General features: G+C 44.1%; 1 protein-coding gene across 1 annotated transcript in view; it reads right to left on the bottom strand.

Moving 5' to 3' along the window:
* The window catches only part of SLC36A4 (solute carrier family 36 member 4), a 64,632-nt gene extending 53,417 nt beyond the window's left edge, over positions 1-11,215 (bottom strand). The window contains exon 1 of the mRNA XM_054973803.1: positions 11,141-11,215. Within this exon, the coding sequence (XP_054829778.1) occupies positions 11,141-11,168 (28 nt within the window). The 5' untranslated portion in view covers positions 11,169-11,215. The remainder of the gene's footprint in view (positions 1-11,140) is intronic.
* Positions 11,216-26,690: the final 15,475 nt, after the last annotated feature.

Below are 26,690 nucleotides of genomic sequence, written 5' to 3'. Positions count from 1 at the left end.
TACACATCACTGAAAATATTGCATGTTTATAGGGCACATTAAATTGCTTAACACCGTATATGAAGGGTTTTTCTATGAGTGATATGTTCCATAGTGAGTAAAATCTTGTTTTAAAAAGCATATCTTACAGATTCCGAAAGAGAAAAATATTTCATTGGAGCTGTTTTTTTCCCCAATGCCGGCTAAAACTTCTAATTTCTCCTTTGGAAAATTTGTAAAAAGTCCTTGGGGGTCAAAAAACAAATGGAGTCCCCTCCTAGATTTTTATCAAATTTTCCTACAAAAAAATAACTTTGAGGAGAGCCCTGAAAATTTTCTTTTCCAGATTGTTACGGATTATTCCCACATACATACCCACATACCCTTTATGTTTTTAGTTTATACATAATGCTCTTTTGAAAGACTGAGAAAGGAACCTATAACAAAATCCAGTGCACAAGAAAAAGAGCCAGCTTAGTCACAAACTACTAATTCCAGCATGCCCGCCACCCAAGTATGCCAACCTCCTGGTGGAGGCAGGAGATCACCCGCAACTAGATCTGATCTCCAGGCCATAGAGATCAATTTTCTTGGGTAAAACAACGGCTTTGGAAGGTGAACATTATGATATTTATATCCCTGAGGTCTCTTCCCAAACACTATCCTTTTTAGGCTTCACCCCCAGAATCTCCAGTAATTTTCCAGCTGGAGGTGGCAACCCTACCACCACCACCTCCCAGCCTCCAACAGCCTCCACCTGACTGAGTCCTCCTTTCAAACAAGCCAATATGCTGCAGTACAGACCTGCTCTTTTTCAGTGGCAGCTCAGGAATTAGATTATGCCTGCCCCAAGGAGGTGCAAAGGTTGCCAGCCTCCAGGTGGTGACTGGAGATCTCCCGGAATTAGAACGGATTTCCAGGCCATAGAGATCAGTTTCCCTGGAGAAAGCGGCTGCCTTGGAGGGTGTCTTCTATGACATGACATTATATCATGCTGAGGTCAAATAAAACCCTCCCCAGACTCCACCCCCCAAATCTCCAGGAATTTTCTAACTTGGAACTGGCAGCCCTAACTGCCACTCCTCTTCAGGCAAAAACAGGCAGGAAACATTTGTTCATTGCCAGAGTTTTTTTGTTCACTATCTTGAACGGCTACAGTCAGCTAGAAAGGCCACATCTAAATATTTTAAATATATAGCGTTGCCAGGTAGCATTCAGAATCTACCAAAAACCTTGCCATTACATGCTTGATGTCCTTTCACACATGCATAGCTGCTTCAGTCCAACTGCCTTGGATGGCTTCTTAATGGGCTGATGCCAACCCAACCATCAGAAAGGGTGCTCCTTGGCAGGAACCATGCCAACCATCAATATGGGCAACGAGGGCAGTGTGGGCCGGCCCCAGCAGGCAGAAAAGCTCGCTTTCGATTTACTCAATAAGCAATGGGGGTTCTGCACCCCAAACCAGCTATGCCAATAGATTTCTGTTAACCTAACCTTCTTCCCAAGCCCTTGGCATAGATAGAGAATATTGTGTTGGTCTGTAAGGTGGCACTGAACTCAAATCCCGCTGTTCTACTGCAGACCATCATGGCTACCTACCTGAAATGATCATATTATGCAGAAGCCTTCCAACATTCATTTCACCCTTGCTGTGTTAATAAAGTTGCATTACAATCAGATGCTATCTACAAGGGTATGAGCACATTCATCTGCCATGCAGGCTTTTAAGAATTGCTCCGTCAGTACCTCAGAATCCCACGGTCTAATTTGAGCATGAGATCCAAACAGGGGTTTTTTTCTGGGAAAAGAGGTGGTAGAACTCAGTGGGTTGCCAGCACAGGGGGCAACTCTTGGCGGGAGGTGGTATCCCTGGTACCACATGTGCGCACGCAAAGGGCACGGATGCTCCCAGGGCCAATGATGTCACTTTGGGTCAGCTGGAACAAGGGGGGAGTTTTTAAAAGTTTAAATCGCCTTGGCAAAAATAGTCACATGGCTGGCGGCCCCACCTCCTGATCTCCAGACAGAGGGGGGGTTTAGATTGCCCTCCGCGCTGCTCCAGTGGCACAGAGGGCAATCTAAACTCCCCTCCGTCTGGAGATCAGGGGGCGGGGCCACCAGCCATGTGACCATTTTCAAGAGGTTCCGGAACTCCGTTCCACCGCATTCCAGCTGAAAAAAAGCCCTGCCAAACACTGTGTGGCCCTTTCCAAGATGGAGGTTGCCCGATGCAGACCATATGCTGCTCCTATGGTTACCAACTTTTGTTAGCAAAAATACTGATCTTCCTGGGTCAAGGGGTGACTGCAGGAGATAACATGGTAGGTGAGAGGGAAGAGAGTGGTGGAATGCTGAGTTCACAGTTTGGTGTAGTGGTTAAGAGCGCGGGACTCTAATCTGGAGAACCTGGTTTGATTCCCCACTCCTCCACTTGAAGCCAGCTGGGTGGCTAGTCACAGTTCTCTGGCACTCTCTCAGCCCCAACCACCTCACAGGGTGTTTTGTTGGGGGATAATAATGGCATACTTTGTAAACTGCTCTGAGTGGGCATTAAGTTGTCCTGAAGGGCGGTATATAAATCGAATGTTATTATTATTCTTATTACTAGTTTTTTTATGCCGTACTGCAAAGAACATGGTTTTCATATTCTAAACAGCCACCCCCTAGCTGCTCTTGGGACAACCTGGGACAACTTGTTCTGTCCTTACATAATCAAAGGATTATGGGAAAGCAGCAAATCTCCAGAAAGTTCCTGTAGAAAAATCTCTTCACCCTTTTTTTTCTTTTTCTCAGAAAAGCCCTCACACCTTTGTTCTTCTGAATTATCAGGACACAATGCAACCAAGCATGTATTAACACACACTGCACTATTCATACACCCAAAAGTTTTCTGAAGTCGCTAGTTGCCTGCCTCCACTCCCTCTGCCCCATATAATACCTGAATCCAGGATTGTCTTTAAAAGATTTTGATTCATCATTCAAAACTGCAGAGACCATACATGCCAAGACAAACAGGGACACAATGCCCCAGTTAACTGTGGCAGGTCTGTTGAGGCTTCCAACTTATTTAATCTTACAACATAGAGCCAAACTCTATGAAAACTGAGGAAAGAGGAGTGGTAGACTTACTGTTAAAATCAGGATCCAGACCAAACGGGGCTATCTTACTTCCAGTATCAGAATCAGAAAACAATGCTAAAAGCATATGAGCACAAAGAGGGGGGGGGAAAGGCCTTTATCTCCCTTCACACTCAGTTATATTGCTAAAAAAATTGATGCCCTTAATATTCCCCTCTTTTCTAACCTAGATCTCTACAAAATTCCTTGCCAAAGCTACCAAGAGAACTCTGGTCTTCATGAGTGAGCTCGGGCCCAGGCATTCTCACCATCTATAGTGGCTGCAATGCCGGACCAGGACCTAGGAGACCCAGGTTCAAATCACAATTCTGCCATGGAAGCCCACTGGCTGACTTTGGGCCAGTCACTTTCTTAAACTAGCCTACCGATAAAATGGAGAAAAGAATGAGATGGTAGCCCGTTTTGGGACCCCGCTGGGGATAAAAGCAGGGTATAAAAATCCAAGTAAATGCCTCATTTTACACAGAGCACTTCTGGTACTTTGTGAAGTACCAAACAGCACTTTGTGAAGCTAAACAGCACCCATTTCACCAACTGCAGGTTCATTTCTAGTACATGACAATTCCAGGACAATTCAGAATTACCCTTTTTTCCTAGTCACAACTAACCATAATTCCTTCACTGTTTTGCATATCACTTGACAAGTGGCACATGACTTCAGTCGCTAAAGCCGGTCTGAATCCCTCTGGCATCACAAAAGCACAACAACATCTCCGTTTCTCCCTACCCAAAACGTTTGTCATCCAGGTAGGCAGGATAATCTTTTCATTTCATTCACTTGAAACAGTTATGTTCAAACAGGGCTCCCAGGAAGGCCCGGAGTTTCCAGGAGGAAAAGATCAGAGATGATTAAGCATGCTTTTCTCAATGGCAGTCCTAAAATCCCAGTCACTTCAGTTAAAAATCTGGAATAGCCACCCTTGTTCCAAGAAGCAGAGGTAGGGTTACCACCAGCCTCCTGGTAGTGGCTGGAGATCTCCTGGAATTACAACTTGTCTCCAGGCCACAGAGTTCAGTTCACCTGAAGAAAATGGCTACTTTGGGGGTGGACTCTATGGAATTATGCCATGCCAAGGTCCTTTCCCTCCCCAAACCCCACTTTCTCCAGGTTTCTCCAGGTTTCACACTCCAGATCTCCAGGAATTTCCCAACTTGGAGCTGGCAACCCTAAGCGGAGGGTAGCATATGTGGCTCTCTCCTCCCAATTTTATTAGCAACAAACCTGCGAAGGTTGTCAGGATGAGACAATAATTGGCTCAAGGTCACCCAGTGACCTTCATGGCACAGTGGGGATTTGAGTGTGGCTCTAGTCCAATATTCTAACCTTGGGGTCCCCAAGTCAGTGCCCATGGGCACAATTATGCCCACTGACACCTTTCCTGGGCCCACCAAGTATTTTTAGAAAGTGGGTAGGGCCAGAGGTGGCTTTTGCCCAGCAGGGCTTGATTGGCCATTGGAGGTTTCATTAGCTGTGCAGATTTTTAAAAGCATTGCTTTGGCAGAAGCTGCTTCCACAGCACAAGGATCTTCACTGTGTAACTGAAGGAAAGCTGTGGCAGCCATTTTGTGACTGGCTCCATCTCCTGCAGCAGCCATTTTGTGGCAGCCATTTTGTTGCTGCACCCACCACACTGTGTTAGAATTCCAAATATGCCAGTAGGCTCAAAGAGGTTGAGGTCGCCTGTTCTAACCCAATGGGTACTCACTCTATGGACTGCACTCGCAAATCCCATCAGCCAAAAGAGCCACATGATTATTGTATGTCCTACACTGCACACCAAACATGCACAAACTATAATATACCCCTTTTAATTCCTAGAATACCTGCGCACATGGGATGTCTTTCCCCACTACTTGGAGTTTAGATTTATGGGTTAGCATTCAACAGAGCCATGTACCATTCCACCACTTCATTCAGCTGCATATTTTGACCCGTTCTCATATACAGAACCCAACCTTGATATAAACATCACCAGAGAAATGTCTCTCTTTAAAGCCAAGATCTAAACACAGCCGTGCTTCTGAACACCTATTGCATTGCCCATCAAGAAACCTGGCAAGCTATTCGCAGGTCAGCTATCCTTCTTCCTACTCACATGCCTCAACAGGAATCGCTCTTCCCCTGCTTGGGCTGACATGCAATAAGTTCACCTCTCAGCCAACAGCTGCATTTCCCAAGACAACTGTTCAATTACTTTGACTCTCCTTTTGTGAAGAACACCCCAAAAAAGGAGTCAAAGTTCTGTCCAAAAGTGCACTCTGATCAAGAGAAAATGGTCCCGCTGGAAATGGATCCAAAATTACACTTGCTAACTGACTTTATTCATTAGACAAATAAATCTTCCCACAATGGCACAAAGCTTGGTTCATTTCAAAGAAAAATTCCAGTCACTACATTTGATTTCAGTAGGAAACTAAGAGCGGATTGCCTAGGTAACTACTGCAAGAAAGGGGAAGGGCATCTTCACAGACAAAGGTAAGGTCAAACAAAGTAGTGACTTCTTGGCAAATTTTCCACATCAGGTAGTTTAATCCATTGCTCTGGCAAGTCACAATCACTGTTTTCTTCTATTGCATGTTTTCTAGGACTACACTGTATTTTTGCCGCAAAAATGAGGAGCGGGGTGTTAAGAGAAGCAAAACGTTTCAGAGCCCTTCCCTCAAGCTGTGTATGCTGTTTGCAGCTGCTTTTTCTAAAAAGAGGAGGACATTAAACCGAATTATTCAAAAAGGCCTTTGTATTGTAGGGAGGGGTCTCAGTTGCTCTGCTAATGAGTTAAGGATCATAGACTTCATCCATAGACGTCACCACTATGTCAGCCCTAGAATTGTTTTATGTTCTGTTTCAGCATTTCTTCCACTGTATTGGATTCTTGCTAATGTTATATTTTTGTAAACTTGTGTTTATTTACTCTATGGCATTGTTTATGAAATTGCTCTTGATACTGACTGTACTAATCTCACACTGTGTAATCTGCCTTGAGTCTCAGTGAGAAAAGCAGACTATACATGACATAAATAAATAAAATTTAATGATGTGACATCCAAACTCTGCCTTTGGCTACTTGAAAGCATCCACTATGCCAAACCAGAGCAAAAGGAGGAAGCACTACCCTCACTCTGAATAGGCTTGCAAGTCATCCACTTTGGCTTGTTGGTCAGGTAGCCAAACCAGAGCACAAGCAATACATCCTGCCCTCTCTCTGACTGCATAATAGAGGAGAACAATTTAGGGTGAAGGCAAACAAAGGTTTTCATGAAACACGGCTCTGCTCTGTTGTTTCTTACTCTGGCACTGATTGCTTGGGGAGTGGAAAAGCAGGATGCAAGGGAGGAAGGGAAGAAATCTTAATTGCCACTGGACACTCCTGTATCTTCACTTGGTGTGAAGGTCTATATTTAATGGCTTTTTAAATTATACTGTGGTTTTTAACTGTAAGCCACCTCAAGAAGGACTCTAAAGAAGCAGCATAGAAATATTCTAAATAAATAAATAGCCAGCATGAGGGAAGAAAAAAGAAAGACATTAAAAGAGGATTCCACATGCAGAACAACAGTGGAACGGGGCAGTGTCCCGACAAATGAAGTGAGAGGGTAGTAGTCCAATCCTGTACACTATTTATATGTACTCCAATTGGTGCAGAACACCTCAGCTCAGTTATTATCAGGAACTCAGTGGAGCATGCATATTATTCTGCAGTCACACCATAGCTGCCCATCAATTACCAGGTTAAATTCAAGGTACTGGCATTCACATACAAAGCCCTTCATGGCCTTGGTTGCTTATATCTGCAGGACTGCCTTCCTACCTTTGCTCCACCATGACAGCTTCGCTCATCTGAGCAGGAGCTTCTGTAGGTGCCACCCTGCAAATGGGCAAAATCAACAACTGCCTGTATGCATGTTTTCACCGCTGTGGCCCCTACTATATGGAATCAATCTGCTGTCTCATGAGGTCAGAAAGGCTCCCACTCTCCTGGCTTCCACAAACTATGCAAAAGAGAAGGGCTTTTTTACACAGGTAATAGGGCTGTACAGTAATGGAACGATTCAGAAAGATGCTTTGATATAGGGATAGGGACTGTACGCTATACTACTATCTACTGTTCGTTGGTGTAAGTATGCTCCTACTGTGCAATTTCCGCATCATTTAGCATGTCATGTTTAAGTGCTTATGCTTTGTTTCCGTTCTGTTTCAGAATTCTACAGATATCCACCATCCAAACCTTATTGCACTGTTTTCCGGATGTCCCACCTTCTTGATTTTATTGACTTACCCAGGGTAATCCACTCTGAGCCTCAGTGAAAAAGGTGGAAAATAAATAAATAAATAAATAAATAAAACAAGGCAGGTGGACCAGAAAGATGACTCACTTGCCGAACCAGTTTAAGTTTCACAAATAGTTGTCCTTGTCTGATACACATCTCAGGGAACTGGGTGATGGTTTTAACAAGCTTAAAACTATTTGCCTAGAGACAACTGGGTAATGCTATTGCAAACAATCAAATCTTGCAACAGGCTGAAAGTTTATGTAGCTTTCGAGCAGCTCTCGCTCAGCAAAAATCTGTTAAACTTGAGCAGGCAAACAGCAGGAGACAATGAAATCGGTGAAAATGGTTCTTTTCGCTGATGCACTATAGAGCAAGATTCAGGTTCAGTAGCACCTTAAAGACCAACTAGATTTCCAGGGTATGAGCGTTCGAGAGTCAGTTCTCTTCATTAGAGCTCTCTGCATGTCTTTAAGGTGCTACTGGATGCAAATCTTGCTCTTCTGCTACAGACCAATACACCACCTGAAACTGATACACTACAGGCTATGAAACAGAGGACTCTGCTTATAAGTTGCAAATTATAAGGTTATTCTGCAGGGGAGGGACAAAAAAATAGATTAGTATTGAATATTTCTATGGCATTTCCGCTTGGCTCCATCATCTTCATCTTTTCCATATGATCAAGACTAACTTTCCACATTTCTTCCTACCCCTCTCCCGACCCACTATCTATGCCACTTGGCTCTCTTTGATTCTGCCTTTTGCACTATATTTACTGTACCACTACACAGATTGTCCCTGGGCTAAGACTGACTCCTTCCTCTGTAACCTTGTGGTCACCTCTGCCTGACTGGCTGGCTTTTCCTTGTCATATTCTCCAAGCTTCCATCACTGTCCAGAAGTCTACCACCAAAATCATGCACGTCTTTGACTACCAGACAAGGCAAAGATCTTCCTCAGATCCCTGAAGTGGTATCCCATTCCCTCTTGCTCAGGCACAAGTTCCTTAAACCTTTTAACATTCTTTGTGGACTGTGCCCCACCCTGCATATGGTTATTTCCCCATAACACAGAACAGAAATGGTGAATCAGACCGACAAATGATCTAGCTCAGTATCCAGTTGCCACCAGTGGCCAGTCACACACTACAGGAAAGCCCCCAAGCAAGATTTACTGGCACCAAACTTCACCTTCCTGTTCTAGGCAGAGGATTATCTTCTTTATTCCAGTACACCAAAGCACCAGGTATATTTGAAGGAGCAACAATTTGAACTGCCCAGTAAATGCACAATGGGATTGCTCTGCCCCACGGTTAGCATATTTCTCTCCCCTCATTTTATCCTTACAACAACCCTGTAAATTTGGTAAGACTGAGAGTGTGTGACTGGTTCAGAATCACCCAATGAGATTCACAGTTGGCAGGATATTTGAACCTGGGTCTCTCAGATGTTAGGGCTAAACCAGATTTGACAGCATCCCCGTGTTGCATATGGGGACGCCGTCATGTCTACTCTGGCCCTCAGTCTAGTGAGCTAATGTAGTGTTTAGAATATCAAATTCATTAAAGTATCAAAGAGTATACAGAAATCCTCAGTGAGAGAATATACAAGTCCACACACACAATTCCAAGAGGCTGGACAGTCAGTGTGGTGTAGTAGTTAGAGTATTGAACTAGGCTCTGCAACATCCAGGTTTGAATCCCTTACTCTGCCATGGAAGCTTTCTGGGTGATGTTGGGACAGTCATAGTCCATCCTAACCTACCTCACAGGGTTGTTGTGAGGATAAAGTAGAGAAGGGAAGAATGTTGAAAGCTATTTTGGATCCCCATTAGAGAGGAAAAAGAAGTGTAAATAAATACATTAAGATCTCTGCACGCATCTACCTAGTGATTATGTTGGAGGAATATTTTTAGTATTGCCAAAAAATTTACATAGTACATTACAGAGCTTCATAAACCAAAAAAAGAAGGGGGGGGGGTTCAAAAGAAGTAAAATCCTTGATGCCAAGAAACTTACAATCTAGCAATGACTCCAACCTCCATCTGAGGCACAGAGAGGAAGCAGGTGGACATACAGAAAGAAGATTTGTAAATGTTTGCCAAAGAGAAGATCACCACTGGAGTTTGCAAGCAGATTTATGGGCAATATAGCTTCTCTTGCAAACTAAAGCCAATTGTTTGGGCTATTCCCCATATTGTGAATTTCAGGCTGTTGCACAGGTTGACTTCTACCTTCTCATCCCACCACTGTCTGTCCAGAGTACACTTCTACCACCAGCCTTCCAGGCGAGATTAAATGATCAAGTCAAAGGAATGACACTGTAGTCTTAAGCAGTTACATGTAAATAAGCCGCACCATTCTTGCTCCCACGTAGGTGTGCTTAAGGCTTAGCAGCTGGGTGCACCACCCTATTTCCTCCTCTTAAAAGACAGAACCCCAGAGAAACCTGTTTCAGGTAGGTAGCTGTGTTGGTCTGCAGCAGAACAGCAGGATTTGAATCCAGTGGCACCTTAGAGACCAACAAGATTGACTCCCAAAAGCTTATACCCTGAAAGTCTTGTTGGTCTCTACGGTGCCACTGGATTCAAATCCAGAGGAACCTGAGTAGATTTAACAGTAGCCACTCACTCGCATCATTAGAGCTGGAGAGGGGATTTAGTAATGTGGCCCAATGCATTGGAATGCACTGGCACATCTCAACAGCATGGCAAGATCACCGTCGCTAGGGGTCCTCTTCTTCTCCCTACACTTCAAAGCAGGACAGAGAGTCTATGACCTACATAAAGCTCAGGTTGGTCTGCAGAAGAAGAGCAAGATTCTGAAGGACGCTTTGACTCGTGAAACCTCACACCCTGGAAATCTAGTGGTCTTTAAGGGGCTACTGGACCGGAATCTTGCTCATCTACATAAGGAGAATTCACACAAGCTAGTCAGCTCAACACATTGAAAAGAACATGCACAGCTCCCCTATCCTCGCAGGGGAGAATTCTTTCCCCATCTGTGGTTGCAACCCGAGGCACACAAGACGTTTCTGCTGCGGCTTATTGCTATCGTGCAATGCTCGCGTAACGTCCAGACGTCTGTCAACGCACTGGTTTGAATCCCTGAACCCACCGACTGTCAAATTCTATTTGCAGCTACCACCGTAGTAATCTTCCATTATCTTCCATCACACAATCGTTTAAAGAAAAGGTCACCAACATTTTTTTTAAAACCTCTCAGCAATAGATATGAGAAAAAATGCCCCATCTTGAAAAAGTTGAAATAGGCACGGTCTCTTTTTTTACATAGCGCGACTTGAAACCGAGACGCCCTCCAGGAGTCCTACAGGGCAATCCTACAGGCTAAGCCTATTGAAATCAATGGGTTTTAGAACAGAGTAACTCTTTTTAGGATTGCATTGCGAATATATGTGCACATCCACCCTTTCTTTCCGAAACCAGCAGCTGCAAGCACAGAAGGCAACCGATTCTGAAAATTTTGCAGGAGATGCGGTAGAGAGGCATAGCAGCCTCTTCGTTTCCCCCCCCCCTCCGTTCAAGATGGTTTGTCCGACTCCTAGGATACGGTACACTCAATGGAACAAACCATCCCTTTTCGGGGGAGTGCAGAAGAGGGGCAATCAGGGCATCCGCTCCCTCTTCCATAGTCTAAGCCCCATCCCTCGTCAGGGGGACTTCTCCACCCCTCTATTTAGCGGGTCTCCATTCAGGCAACCCCTTTGCCCATCCCGTCAGAGAACGGTACCTAATTCTTCTCTAGCCGCCGTCTCCATCTCTCGCTCTATGGTTCCCTCCGTCCGCCCTTCCGCCAATGTGGAGTCGGAGCGCCACAAGGAGAAACTGCGCGTGCGCAATCAGGCGGCCGGGCCGCTCTCCCCTGCGAGCGTAGTGCGGACGACAAGGCAAGCGGGGTAGAAGGGACACGGGAGCTCGTTGCTCTGTGGAGGAAACCTGGAGCCGCCATTGCTTTGTGGGGGAGCGCGGGCGGCAGGGGAAATTTCCATCGCGAATAAGGATTGCCAACTCCAGGCTGGGAATTTCCTGGAGATTAGGGGGTGGAGCCTGAAGGGGGCTGGGTTTGGGGAGGGATTTGACCTCAGCAGTGCCACACTCCACATTCCAAAGCAGCCATTTTCTCCAGGGGACCTGATCCCGTCTGGACGTGAGATCACTGGTAAATCCGGGAGATCTCCAGCCACCACCTGGAGGTCGGCTACCCGACTTTGAAGCAAATGCCTGAAGGGTGATCTTTTGTTACACAAGACAAATTTCCCCCTTCAAATTCATGCTCTTCAACTCAAAGACACTAAGAAGTGAGCTGTGATTCCCGAAAGCTCATACCCTATCACAAATGTTGTTAGTCTTATAGGTGCTGTTGGATTCTTGCTCTTTTCTACTGTCAAAGATACTAAATATTTCTTTCCGCTGCTCCCTTGCTTGATATATAAAAAACGTGTCTCGTTCTCTGCCCTAGAAAGAACTGAAAGTAAGTTTGCACAGTAAGATGAAATCAAAGCAGTAAAATGTCGGAACAACCTAGCCTTAACATCCAGTCAATAATATTTATTGAGCAACAACAACAACAAAAGAGAATCCAAATCGCTGAACTACTGGCCACAGGCAAGCAGAGCTCTGAAGAGGTGGCGTGGATATAACCTAAATAAATAATCTCCATTACAGAGATCAGTTCTTCTGGAGAAAGTGGCCACTTTGGAGAGCAGACTTTATAGCATCTGATCCCCACTGAATTCCTTCGCCTCCTCAACTCTGCCCTCCCCATGTACCACCCCCACATATCCAGGAATTGGCAACCCTGGTCAAGCCACAAAATACTACATTAAAGAGGTTTAAAATGTGTTAAAATGATGAATGCATGTAACCTCTAAGTTCATTTTAAATATAAAAATTTGTCTGAAATCTCTGAAATAAGTTGGGCTTCCCAGTTTACATTGTATTTAATATTATGAGAAAGCACATTCCAGAACAAACCAAGGAAGCCATATATATCCATAACACTCTGAAGAGGTAACCCAAGGTACGGGGTTATACTTTTCAATATTTCTCTATTTTTTTTTAAGTCATGCAAATGGAAAGTTAGCACAAAAGGTACTGGGTTGAGCTGATCTCCCTGCTATGCTAGATTCTTGCAGGTAATTGTACCATGCCCTGACCTGGATGGCGCAGGCTTGTCAGATCTCGGCTGCTAAGCAGCCTTGGTTAGTAACTGGATGGGAGACCTCCAACGAAGATCAAGGTTGCAGCAACAGGCAATGGTAAACCACCTCTGTTAGTCTCCTGGCTTGAAAACCCCACCAGGGGTCGCCATAAGTCAGCTGTGACTTGATGGCACTTTCCATCACCACCAAAAATTGTAGCAAAGGGAAGCGCTAAAAAATAACATTCCCACTCTTATCAAGGAACGGTGCCAACTCTGGCTTGAGAAATTCCTGAATAGATTGCGTGGTCCTCCATTCTTCACTAGATTAGGCAGAGAGCCTGTGACTGATCCAAGGTCATCCAGTGAAATTCATGGATGAGCAGAGGTTTGAATTTGAGTCTCCTAGACTCCAGCACTTCACCACATTAGTTCTCAACAGTTATCTCAGCTTCACAGCCCTAGCCAGCAGCGAGGCTTTCAAGTGGGAAACTTCAGCTCTGGCAGAGTCACTAAAAATAATGATGCAACCTTTTTCACTTTGGGCTCCAAAATTGCTGTTTAAAATTGTTTCATTTATTGTTAGTATTTCTTTCTGAAAATCACATTCTGATTTTCTTGATTGAAAAACAAAGTCTGACCGTGACCCTGGTACACAGGCGCTTAAGGAGCACATGAAAAGAAGCAAGAAGATGGCAGCCACTTCTGTCTGTGTTCATATGACACTGGCAGGTAATAACATTAAGGTATTTCGGGGGGGGTGGAAATCAAGCTAAGGGTGATTTGATGTGTGGAAGTTTCTAGAAATGCAAATGTGGTCCATATTTTAGTATCTAAACTAGCAACAAAGCCTGTTGTGGGAAAAAATACAACGGGCTCTAGAACGGGGAGTGAGGCAGGTGAGCATTGACTCCTCCTCTGTGCCTGATCCCGGCTGGGTGAAGGCGGGCATGGGCATTGCCACCTGCTCCCCTCTTGATCCTGGCTGGGTGAAGGCGGGGACAGACATTGTTACCAGCTCTGCTCCTGATCCTGACCAGGTGATGGGGAGGAGGCATTGCCACTTCCTCTTGTGTCTGATCCCAACTGAATGAAGGTGGAGGGAGGGCATTTCCTCCTGCTCAGCACCTGATCCCGGCCGCATGAAGGTGGGGGCAGGCATTGCTGCCTGCTCCACTTGTTACCCTGGCGGGGGGGGGGCATTGGCACTTGCTCCGCTCCTGATCCCAGCTGGGTGAAGGTGAAGGGCGGGCATTGCCACCTGCTCTGCTCCTTATCCTGGCCAGATGAAGCTGGGGGGTGGGCATTGCACCTGCTCTGCTCCTTATCCTGGCTGGATGAAGCCAGGGGGGTGGGCATTGCCCCGTGCTCCACTCCTTATTCTGGCCAGGCACAGGTGGGAGATAGGCATTGCCTCCTGCTCCACTCCTGATCCCTGCCAGGTGAAGACAGGCGGCAGGCATTGCCACCTGCTCCATGCCTGATCCTGGCCAGGTGAAGATGGGGGCGGGCATTGCTTCCTGCTCTATGCCTGATCCCAGCCTGGGTTTCCCACCATAGCAGCACCCTCTGAAGCCGCACCAGGGTAGGAGGTGAGTTGTCTGGAACACGCTTACCCTTTCATATAGTAGGATTGTGGTTGAGCATTTGTGGGAGGAGATAAACCTCTTCTTACTCAAGTAGCTCCAAGTGATCCATAAGATCATCCACCTATGCTCAGGTCTTCTGGTATATTTATTTTAACAACTGCTGATACTCCAGATGAAGGTACCCAGTGGTGATAAACCTTAAATCTAGAATTGAAGGGGATGAAGAGCACCTTCTTAGATAGCTCAAGTGCCATCAAGAGAAATTCCCCCATTTTTATCTAAAGAAGTGCATTCTTTTGTGCCTATTGACCTTCATACCCTCTTCAAGCTTGCCTCCTACACTGTACAAGAATGTCAGCAGTCAGGTTAGTTAGCTTGCTTATTTGTAGCTGTTAAATGTCAGACAGTTATATAAGCTCTTTGGTGTGGAGACAAGAGAGGGAAGCCATTTTGTTACCTCCCCCACAGCTGTGTTTACATCCCCCAGCCCCTTTTGCTTGAAAATGCTTTGCGTTCTTCTAAAAAAGCTCTCACACAGCACTTAACAGTTTTGAAGACAGCCACTTAAACTGCAACCTTCACAGTTTAAAACTGCATGATAGTTTTCTCAATCTCTTTTTTCTTTTTCCTCAGATAGTGGTTCAGTTCAAAGTGATGATGGAAGCTTTTGTTTGTTTGTTTCAGCAGAAATGTAAATGGATTCACCACAGAAAAGTCTTCTAAAAATATTTTCCATAAGTCCATCTTTTTATACATTCTCATGATTTATACTTCCTCTACTTCAAATTTATTACAATAATTCTACCCCGCCTTTCCGCTTGGCAACTTGCAAATGGTTTCACAAATGTCATTTCTTTGAGAAACTATTTCCAACTCAAACCAGGGTTTTAAAAAAATTACTGGTAATTGATATTGATATACTATTATATCAGCGTATTGATATAAGAAGCACTCTGGCTCAACTTTCTGCTCTTACAACGCCCCACCATAGCAGCTTTGCTCATCTGAACAGGGCCTTTTGCAGGTGCCATCCTACACATGTGTAAAATCAACAGCTGCCCAAATGTGCATTATCTGTGGCCCCCATCTTATGGAATGATCTGCCTGAAGAGATCAAGAAAGTTCCCACTTTCCTGGCTTTCCACAAACTATGTAAAACTGAATTATTAGAAAGGGGTTTTTTTATACAGATAATAAGGCTATGCTGTAAGGAAACCGGAAACCGGCTTGTGCTTTAGCCTAGAGAGTAGTTGGTTGCAAATCTTTTTGGGGCCTGTTTGTCACTTGCCACATCTCTAGGTTCTACTTTCAGCTCTTTGTCTTCATCTTTAGATCCTGTTGTGTTTGTTTCTTGCCTACCTGCTTGCTCATGATCCTTATACATTGCTTCCAACTTGGCAGAAGGAGACACTGAGCTACAGCATCTCCCTCTTTCGTGTGCCCCGACCTGAATCAAAGCTGTGCATGCGTAATTAATCTGTCACAGAGATTGGTGACCACGTCTGCCACATCTGTTTGTGATTTAAGACAGCCAGTGTGGTATGGTGGTAAGAGAGTCTGGGCTAGGAATGTATGTATGTATGTATGTATGTATGTATGTCATTTATAGTCCGCCTTTCTCACTGAGACTCAAGGCGGATTACACAGCGTGAGATTAGTATAGTCAATTTCAAGGATATTTCCAAACAGTGTCAAGGGCATTTCCATAAACAATGTCATAGGATTTTACAAAGACATAGCATTAGCAAGGATCCAATACAGAATTGAAGAAATGCTGAAACGACATAAGCAATTCTAGGGCTGACATTAGACAACATGAAGCACAAGTAGCTCATAGGAGCACATATTTAAAACAACAGGTAGTACATAAGGCAACATAGTGGTCCCTAACTCATAAGCAAAGCATCTGAGATCCCTCTCCCTACAATACAAAAGCCTTTTTGAATAGTTCGGTTTTGCATTGTTTGCGGAAAGCCAGGAGAGTGGGGCTCTCCTGACCTCCTCAGGTAGGCCATTCCATAGGGTAGGGGCCACCACAGAGAAAGCCCATGTGCGGGCTGCTGTTGATTTTGCCCATGTGCAGGCTGGCACCTGCAAGAGACCCTGTTCAGATGAGCGAAGCTGCCATGGAGGGACATAGGGAGAGAGGCGGTCCCGTAAGTATGCTGAACCAAGGCTGTAAAGGGCTTTGTATGTAATAGCCAATACCTTGAATTGAGCACGGGAACTGATAGGTAGCCAAAGGAGTGATTGTAGGATGGAAGTAATGTTCATGCTCCTGCTCGCTCCTGCCAACAGTCGAGCATTGTGCACCAATTGGATCCTCCTAGTTAACTTAGATGGGAGACCAATGTATAGTGCATTACAATAGTCAAATTTTGATGTTACCATAGCATGGATCCAGATGGCCAGGTCATCTGTGTCGAAGTAAGAAGCCATCTTCCAGGGCAAAATGAGACAGCAGAAAGCATTTTTTGTGGCTGCCTTAATTTGTTTTCCTAGTAGTAGTGCTGGATCCAGTATAACCCCTAGGCTCTTAACTGAGTCTGCAAGAGTCAGATGAACTCCATCGAAAGTGGGGAGTACAATGTCTTTCAAGATCTCTGCCTTCCCAGGTTTCAACCCTACATCCTACACGCTGTTTCAAATGCCTTAAAGCTCTCTGACAAGAACTTCGTATCACTTGTTTTCTCTCAGCCTAGCCTAATATACAGGGTTGTTGTGAAAATAAAACGGAGAAGGGCACGACTGCGTAACGCCGCCCTGCATTACAGACTGGAGAATGGGATGAGAGAAAAATGCAATCATTAGAATCAAATGATTCTACAAGCCATATAACATATAAAAGAGAGATTTTGTTAACCTTTTTGCCTTCTGCATTGACCTTTAGATCAATTCTTTCACAATCTCAAGAGATATTCAGATGGAAAAAATGACTACAAGGTTAACAAAAAACAAGGCATGCATATGATACGGAACTGTCCTTAATGGGTTTCCTAACAGAATGCAAAGAATGCATTTTATCTGAAGATGTCCCATAAAGTTAGGGATTAACAGAGCAATCCTAAACAGAGTTACTCCAGTCTAAATCCATTGGTTTCAATGGGTTTAGACTGGAGTAACTTCACTTGGGATTGCATTGTAAGTGCCTTTAACCTTTTGGAGGATGTATTTATTTTCAGTTTTGAGTCAGAAGAAATTGAGTCGACTTCAGCATGAATCTGGTTTCCTAATTAACCAATCTAATTAGTAACAATTACCAAATCTGGGTTGAGTGGATTATAATGAGAAACGCAGGATCAGTAGCTATTACCCTTTTGTCAGTCTCTTCTGTGACATGATTTGCATGAGAGAAACACAGAAGAATAGCTAATGGCTTAAAGTTTGTTTTGCAACCCTTTGCAAGGAGTAAGTAGGAATGGTAATTTTGTAGCATTTATTTAAGTATATATAAATTGAGCATGGCAAACTAGGCATGGATCCACAGCATCTGTTTCCACACACATGCCCGAACAAAGCATATCTGTACTGTGGAGCTCTTCCCTCTCAGATTCCTTCCACCATTTTGGAGGGAAAAAACCCTCAGTTTACTCTCCTTGGATGGCTACATTACAGCTGCCAAACTGCCTTACCACCACTCAAGGAGGTCAATCTTGTCACCACCAGCCATCAAGAACTTTCCGTGCTCACTTAATCCAGGTTATTATCTCTTCCACTGACCCGTAGCACTTGGTTACCAGAAATGCGTCTCATATGCTTTTATCCTACCACTCCACTAAGCTTCCAGCCTAAGAAAGCTTCCTCCATCTTAAGTCTTCCTCCAACAGAAAAGCCTCTTATGTCGAAGGAAGGCTCCATTGGCTGAAATAAATTCCTCCAACAAGATAGGATACCACCTACAGAAAAGTGCACCATGTCCCTTGAGGTACAAATTTGCTATGTGTTAACTTATTTTGGCAGCATAGTTTTTTGAAATGCAGCATATACACGTCCTTTCTAATAATATAGTTTCTTCAACTTATTTCTTCCAATATTATTCTTTAAAAAGACTGGCATATTACATTTCAGTTCTGAACTGCCATCTATACTGAAACATTTACGCTCCAGTATGTTATTTTGAAACGCATTGCACAGTGAGAAATTATAATGTACGTACATTGCAGAGTAGGTAAAAAACATTTTTAAAGAGTTGCTTTTTGACCAATAGCCCTCAGAAACACAGGTAACTGGAAATGTCTGGAACACTTTTTTGTGTTATTCATCCCACTTATTTCTTCAAGATACAAAGTAATCCTGATGCATTCACAATCTCACTACAAGGAGAAGCAGGGATGGGTCTTTGGGGACACAGTGTTCTGTGTCTCTTAAGTACTTCATAATGTTTATTTCCACCCACAGTTCAGAAATAATTGCCTCTAGCTTGGAACCTCCCAAAATTTCAGGACTGGCTCCAGCACCTCATCGTGTGGCTGTGCCAGCTATTTTCAAAATTCCAAAAGTGCCCACTGGATCACTGAGATAATGTACCCTTTCTATAAGTTAATGAAGTACTGTATGAAGTACTTTCTTTTCCCTGCCCTAAATTTTCTGTCAATCCACTGTATTAGAATGCCTTCAGCTAAAATAATGTGAGAGGGGGTGCCCACCTTCAGTTGGAATATACACAGCCTCAAGGACTCCTTTGTAGTTCATACCCGCCCCCCATAAACACCCAGACCTTTCGAGAAGGTATAGCTAAACCAAAGGATGGTGACAGCAAATTAATGTTTCCCGCATAACATCCAGTTGTGCTCCTCATGTGACAATATTATTGTTCTATGAGTAGGGGTGCTGGTGGTCTCCCCCAAAAAACTTGACCCTGGGGAATGGGCGGGGGGGGGGAGACTCACCATTGGCATCCCAGCCCCGGTGCAATGCTGTCACTCCGAGAAGCAACATCATTGCACCAGGTTACACAGGCCTCAGCCCCTGAGTCTCTCAGCAGCAGGGCTGCACAGCTGGTGGCCAGCGGTGAGGAGCCAGCCCAGGGGCACACCACTCAACAAGGAGTGGAGAGGTGGGGGTGTTGTGGGCCTGGCTGAGAGCATTGCCAGCCTCTGGGCCAAATCCACTCCCATCTGTAGGCCAGCTTCCTCCATGCCACTCCCTCCTCTTCCTCACTTTTCCATTCCGTTCATCCTGTTCCCTCCACCAGGTATCTGGTATTTTGAGTCCATTTCCCCCACATAGTCCAACACAATACTAGACTGTCCAGATGAAAACCGAACACCTGGCAACCCTTTCTATGAGGAGGATGTCTAATTAAAAGCTGAAAGCTGAGAAAGGGATCGTGTAATAGTCTTCCTTCTCTTGCAAGTGTGCCAATATAATTTGTTATTAACAGAGCCATAACAAAGAGGCATAGAACACACTCTTATGCTGAAACAACTTCAACAATTGCTGTTTGTCGCCTGTTTCTAAACAATTTAAAATGCTCATTCTTACCTTTACGGCCCTTTATGAGCTTGGACCCCATCACAAGATTCTCAGGTAAGGATGGCTCCTTGAACTCACAAAGCTGCTTTATATAGGACAGGACTACAACCTGCTTCTTTCTTCAACTGTTCTTCCTAATACCTACATGGGTGAGAGACAAGAGGGGCGAAGGTGCCGTTTTAATGAAGAACTCGAGCATCAAAAGATCTGTGGTTCCTACTACAAGCGAAGAGCTTTCATAAAATGGCTGCTGTCATGAAAATTGAGGCCTGCCTTCACTCTAATAACAGCTTGTATATACAACTCTCTTTCTAACAACAGGTTAGGATTCCTTTTATTGCAGCTGGCCTCCATGATAGTAGAGGACTCACAGGATAAGTTAGCAAGTAGCAATGTCTTTGAATGCATCAAATTACCTCAGAGCAAAACAATGGCCGTTTCCCCACTCACTGAACGCGGCTTTTCTGCGCAATTTCTGACGTCATTGTTTCCAAAACGGATGCAGACAGTTATGATTCCATTTTTGTGGTGCCGGCAACACCAGGACTTTCTCAGGAAAGTGTTGCTGTGTGGAAAAGGTCCTGAAAGCTTGAACTTTGGTGGTTGTGGAACAGTGAATAAGCTCTTCATCGTGCCTGGATTTAAGTCCAGTTGACAGCCAATATGGATGTGTGCTGGGAGTTCAGAGTCCGACTGATTTTTTAAAACTTAAGTTTCAGACTTAGGGTTCTGAATTCTGATCTGTATCAGCATCCCAAACACACCCACACACTTAAAAATTAAGTGTGGGGAAAAAAAGTGGGTGCTCCAATCACAAAACTCCCTGCATGTAGTTGGTTTGGCCTCGAGATCCCCATTCCCTCCTGTTTCCAACAGCCATCTACAAAACCCTCATAGGAAGGGGCAGGAATCAACCAAACACTGTTCTTCACTCTCTTGACCTGCTCTGGAAGTGAGTTTTGGCTGGAATACTGAATTTTTAAAAAACTTATGAAAAGGTAAAAGGCAAACCTGGGGGAGAGGTAAAATAAATTTAGAGTAGGCAATTTTCTGATGGTAGGAATCCAGGACAAATGGCAAACTAGACTTGTGCTTAAACATTCAGATTTAAATCACAAGAGGGCCGTTTCGTTTGACAACAACATCATCCTCATCCTATTCTGGGAAGATATGAGCCTCAGCAGACACTCAGGTAATTTGCTCTTTTATGGTTGCACATAATTATTGTGTCATATATTTTTAAAACCTGGCAGATACCACATTACAGCTGATAACCATATTTTATTTAACCAACAGTTATTTTGATCTGAAGTTATCGTCCCCTTTGAATCATTGTATGGGGTGAGAGAGAAGTGAAGGAATGAGATAGAAACTTGGAAATCGTTCTTCCTTGTTTCCAAACCTCTAGGCACATTTACTGTCACATTTTCACATTTGTCCAATGACTAGAAACGTGATTCTGTGCTTATGTACTCAGAAGTGAGTTCTGATAAATTCGATGGAATTTACATATCTGGGGAGGGGGCTGGATCCTGGCCTATAGCTGAAGTTATAGGTCTCCTTTGTGACTCGTAGCATCTTTTACTAGCTTTGACTGATGCCATTCCTCAAAAAACCATGATCTGACCATAGCCATCCGTGTGCTCTGATCACATCTTGTTGAATTAGTCCAGTGCACTCTGTGTGGTGGTTGCCTTTGAAAACTGTTCAGAAACTTCAGCTGGTCTAAAATGCAGGACCCAAGCTAGTGATACAGGGATTGTATCACTAGAGTTGCCATTCCCCTGGTAGTGACATCCCCCCCCCCCCCCGCCACTTAGCTGGCCAGCAGGGAGTCAAAAAACTGGTGGGAGGATGGGCAGTGCTCCAACACAATTACGTCACTCCCTGTTTTTTCAGTGCCTTTTCTGGGATTGAGGGAACTCATAGAATCATAGAGTTGGAAGGGGCCACACAGACCATCTAGTCCAACCCCCTGTCCAGTGCAGGATCAGCCTAAAGCAGTCCCAAAAAAGTGCAGTCCCAAAAAAGGCCCCCCAAAATCAGAAGCCAAACAGCCTGCAACCGTTTTGAAAATGGAGACATCTGGAATCAAGAGGGAAAGCCACCAGCGTTCAGTGAGTGGGCCGTTCCTTTAAGGACGTGTGGAAACAGCCCTTGCCTGTGGAAAGGCCCTTTCCCTTGGGGCATTCTTGGCACCTGCCCTGTTCTTCTTTCAGTGCCAGGTCAAACGCTTCTTTTTACCCGGCTTTTAATTAAGGGGTTGATATTTTAAACTAATTTCACAGCTAGGACATGTTTTACGAGACTGATTTTAAGCTGTTACTCATTTTAGGCTGTTTTTGTACTCATGCTGGATTTTTATAGCTATTCAATTGTTATGTTGATTTTCTAAATCCTGTTTTGTTTTGTAAGCCACCTAGAGAAGGCTTTGTGGAGAGGTGGCAGAGAAATCATCCAATAAATAAAAACGCCTGAGTAAATGGATAGAATTGCAGCCTTGCTCTAGTTTTAAAAAATTAAAACTGGAGCCATGTATTTCCTACTCTAACTGATATTAATCAATCTGAATCTGCCTTCTTTAGTTTGTTTGCCCAATTTTGCTATCATTCTCAGTTTTCAGCCTACCGTTGCAATCACTTACTTTAGAAGCTGGGCCCATGTGTTTTCCACCCATGTTCTAAAGTCAACAGGAAGACCAAATTCAGCCTTCTACGCAACTTTATCCATTCCTCAGTGACACTATCAAATCCAAGCGTTTACTTGTAAAAAATACAAGGCTATCTGTGAAATTCATCTATATATATTATTGCACTGCTGTCACAATTGCATCGTGGAAAATTAAAAGGTCATCGCTATTTGCTAATCCACCGGAGGATTTATTTCAGGAATCACCCAACTGGTGACAAGCCAAGCACTGCTGATCTGGACTGGTTCCAGGTTTGGGGTTCTATGGGCAAGATGCCCCCCTTGCTAGGTGTGCTTCCCTGCTTCATCCTGCTGTACTTTAGTTGCACCATCTCACAACTAGGGTTACCATCCTCCAGGTGGAGCCTGGAGATATCCCAAAATTAGAAACGAGCTCTAGGCAACAGAGATAAGTTGCCCTGGAGGGTAAACCCTATCCTCTGTTGAGGTCCCTCCCTGAACCCTGCTTTCCCCAAGCTCTATCCCCAAATCCCTAGGATTTTCCTAACCCAGAGTTGGCAAGCGTTTCTCTCACACATGTGCATTCATACCCCCTACCTAACTGCTTCTCTGGAGTCGTCGAACCAGGGATAAAAGGAGCATGGGAATCACTGCTCCGGTCCCTCCAACCTGTCTCCAAACTGGGAAAATAAGTGATTGCTGCAGAGGACCCTATGACATGACCACAAGACACTGCACCTGAAGTCCCTATGACATCACAATCTCTCTTTCCTTGGCAGGAGGCAGCAGGGACCTTGGTGATCTCCCATTTCCTGGGTGATGGGGCCAGGCCTCTCTGATTAGCTATAGGCCCCTTATCAGACTGTGGGTCTGGGTGGGTGCTGCCGCTTTGCCCACCCTGTGATGCCAGTGCTGCGTATTGTTCCACACACTTGCAAAGCCCTTACTGCTAAGCAAGGACAACTTTGAACTAAACACAGCTGATTTTTAATACAGGTTTACCACTTCTTCTCCCATGGTTACTAGGTCATCATCATTACCAAAAATTAGTAATTTTTTTGATTGCAGAGGGGTAGCCGTGCTGTTGTAGCAAAATAAAACAGACATTTAGTGGCACATTAAAGGCTAAGAACATTTATTTCATTATGAGCTTTTGTGAGTCAGAACTCACTCCTTTTGGTGATATAAAGAGGAATCATTATATGTTGTAAAGACTGAGGACTTTTCCAAATGGTTGGGTGAATGTCTGTTTTAGCAACCAGTGGCTTGTACATTGAATGGGGAACATTCCTCCAAGCCAGGGCTCATTTCGTGGGGGGAATGCACAGGAACACAGTTCCAGCAGTTCTCCAAAGAGGTCACATGTCAGTTGGCCCCACCCACCTGACTCTTAGCCATTTTGGGCCCGTTTCAGCCTGGATTGGGGCCAAAACGGCCTGGATCGGGCCTCTGATGGGTGGTGGACCACTCTCCCACTCAGCAGCAGCCCGATCCTGACCATTTTGGGCCCCTTCTTGGCCATTTTCAGTCCCTTTTTGCCATTTTGGGCCCAATTTCGGCCCTGAATGGCCAGGATTGGGTCCAAAACAGCCAGAATAGGTGATGGCAGGGGGTGTGGCATATGCAAATCAGTTATGCTAATAACACACTTCTGGTGATGGCAAAGGGTGTGGCATATGCTAATGAGTTATGCTAATGAGTTCCTCCAGCTCTTTTTCTATGAAATGACCCCTGCTGCAAGCTCTAGCGTTTCATGCGTTTCTCTTCAACACTTTGAATCCGTGCTTTTCAGGTTCCACATAACCAAGCATACTTTGAAAGATTTAAACAGTAGCTTTCATAAGAGGTTTTTTTTTTAAAAAAATCTATTGTGTATTTCTGTTTCAGGTTTTTTTTCTCTATTGATAAACCGTAGCTTGACGAATCTGAAATATGGTGAATAGTAAGTGTCAAGTAGAACTTCAGTTTCAATTCCACAGAATACATAAAAGGAATTCTTGGGCACAGCAATGTGGAAGCAGCCCCAATCCTGTCATTTTAAAGTATTATAATCCTGCAAACTTTGCCCCTGACCTCCCCTAGCGTCACAGGGGGAAATGACAACCATGTTGTGGGGATAATAATAACATACTTTGTAAACTGCTCTGAGTGGGTGTTAAGTCATCCTGAAGGGAAGTATATAGATTGAAATGTTATAAAAGAACTGTGCTCAAATTTTCCAGTGCTGATGGAAATCTGACAATCAGGCCTCACCGCAACAAAACAAGATGATATCCGGTAGACTGGCAGAGATTGCCACGTACTGACAGATAAAGGGATTGATCCACAGTACAGCCCTAAGTAGAGTTATACCCTTTTAAGCCCATTAAAGTCAGTGGGCTTAGAAGGTCTTTAAGTCTGCTAGGGACAGCAGTCTGCTGAAGTTGCGGGCAGTAAAATTTCAAGTGGAAAGAACACATGACTATTGTGCATAAACGCACTTTGTAGTTGTAGAAACGTGTTTGGTTTTTACCTATTTCCTGTTACATTTGTGTTTGAGATGGTCCCGTACTATAGACTCTGCTGCCTCCATGTGGAATGCCATATAATGTCTCCTTGCATTTGATGGCATTTGTCACAGATGTATTGTCACTATTATTATTATTATTATTATTATTATTATTATTATTATTATTATTACAATTAGAAAGGCAAAACATAGAGTGGGTGGGCTTTTTACACATTAAACATGCAGTAATTTTTTTATTGTTGTGGAGGCATTTATGTCTTAAAAACAGTACCACAATGTACTGCTCAAAACTGAATCAACATGCTGAAAGCTGGTGATCTTTGATGGAGATGGGACTGGGTTAGTGCCTTCATATATTTTACTATTTACTGCCTTTCACCCCAAACAGCCTTTATTTATTGGCTTTGGCTCCCAAAACAGCTGACAGTAATTTTAAAAGCCTAATAGCAATCAATTACTGGGGAAGGTATCGTTATTAAAATCTCAGACCAGGCATGGCAGAATCATGTCTGGCTGCAACTTTCCCCCACTTGTTACTCTCTGAGCATGTGTAACTTTCTGGCCAGTGGCTGGCAACCCTGTCTGATTTTCACCAACTGCAATAAGGTGCAATCCCCTGCACAGGATTGGATTTAAGGACTTTTCAGACATTACAGGAATGCATACCAGGAGGACCTCACTAGCCACAAGTGATGGGAGTGTGCATTGTCTGTGATTCTCCCATTCCTCATGTTGTGCGAACATGGGCAACACAGAGATTTACCATGCACATACATACAGTCTTGTTACACAAGACCTGACTGCTGGATTTTTTCTGGGTTTGCATTCATGTATATGGAGGCTGTATGCACATGATAAATGCACATGTTGACTCTGCTCATAGAACATGATGACCACACATATCAGAAGAAGTATGGGTAGTCCTGTTAGACGTAGCTGGTGGGTTCCCAGTATGCTTTATTGAAATATCTGAAAAGATCTCCCACTGAAATCACCGGGTGTTAAAAATGTACAACTTGGGCTAGAACATCCCAAAGTAAACAATTCTTCCTCCGAGTAACATTTCTAAAGCAAAACTATCAAACGTGTATTCTGAAATCTTCAGAGGAGGTAGCTGTATCCCCTTGCTAGAGTCCCTGGGTTGTACTCTTTTAGGACTAAGCGTTGCCCAAAAAGTGCAGGGGGATTAAACCAAGAAACCCCCAGAGCACACTGCAACACGAGCAATGAAAGAATGCCCTCTGTACTACAATTCCAGGGCTGTGTCCTCAATTTCTTGCAAAATCAGAGAGAATGTATTGCCTTCTGCAATATTCTGTCTGTTTACTTGGGATAAGGTACAGTACAGAGGAGCTGAGCTCTGGTTTCCTCCGAAACTTCTAATTACAGGTAACTGCTGACCCTGAGAGCGTGTATTTTTAACTCTGCACCTGGAGAATCAGATGTGTTACACCACATCTTTCAAACTTTGGTAGCCCAGCTAGCATTATGACACATCCATCAAAGATTCTCCTTGTTAATTCTCACCTTGCTGACTGCTTTTCTATTCAGCTTTTAGAAATACTTCTCTTAATGAGAAGCAACTGGGTCTCCAATTTCTATGATGTACAACCTTTGGGTCATATAGTTTTCTGTATGAAAATTATATGACCCAAAGGTTGCACATCATAGAATTTGAGAGCTCGCCAGGCTATCCCAGTCAGCTGAACCTAAGAAACAACCGACGTCTTACACCAGAGACCCAAAAGGTCAAAAAGAATTCATTAAACCAAAACCAGAACCAGTTTTACGAACACACATGAGCCTAAGAACCAAAGTTCAAACATCCTGAACTGATTATCAGTCTCTCTACACCAGACATCTGAAATGTGTTCTTCATGTGTCAGGAGACACAATGTTAGCCAGAAGCGTAGTTTTG

Source organism: Eublepharis macularius, chromosome 3 (genome assembly GCF_028583425.1).
Source record: "Eublepharis macularius isolate TG4126 chromosome 3, MPM_Emac_v1.0, whole genome shotgun sequence".
In the NCBI taxonomy this organism is placed as follows: domain Eukaryota; kingdom Metazoa; phylum Chordata; class Lepidosauria; order Squamata; family Eublepharidae; genus Eublepharis; species Eublepharis macularius.
Note: the sequence above shows the minus strand (reverse complement) of the source record. Positions and strands in the feature narration are given on the sequence as shown.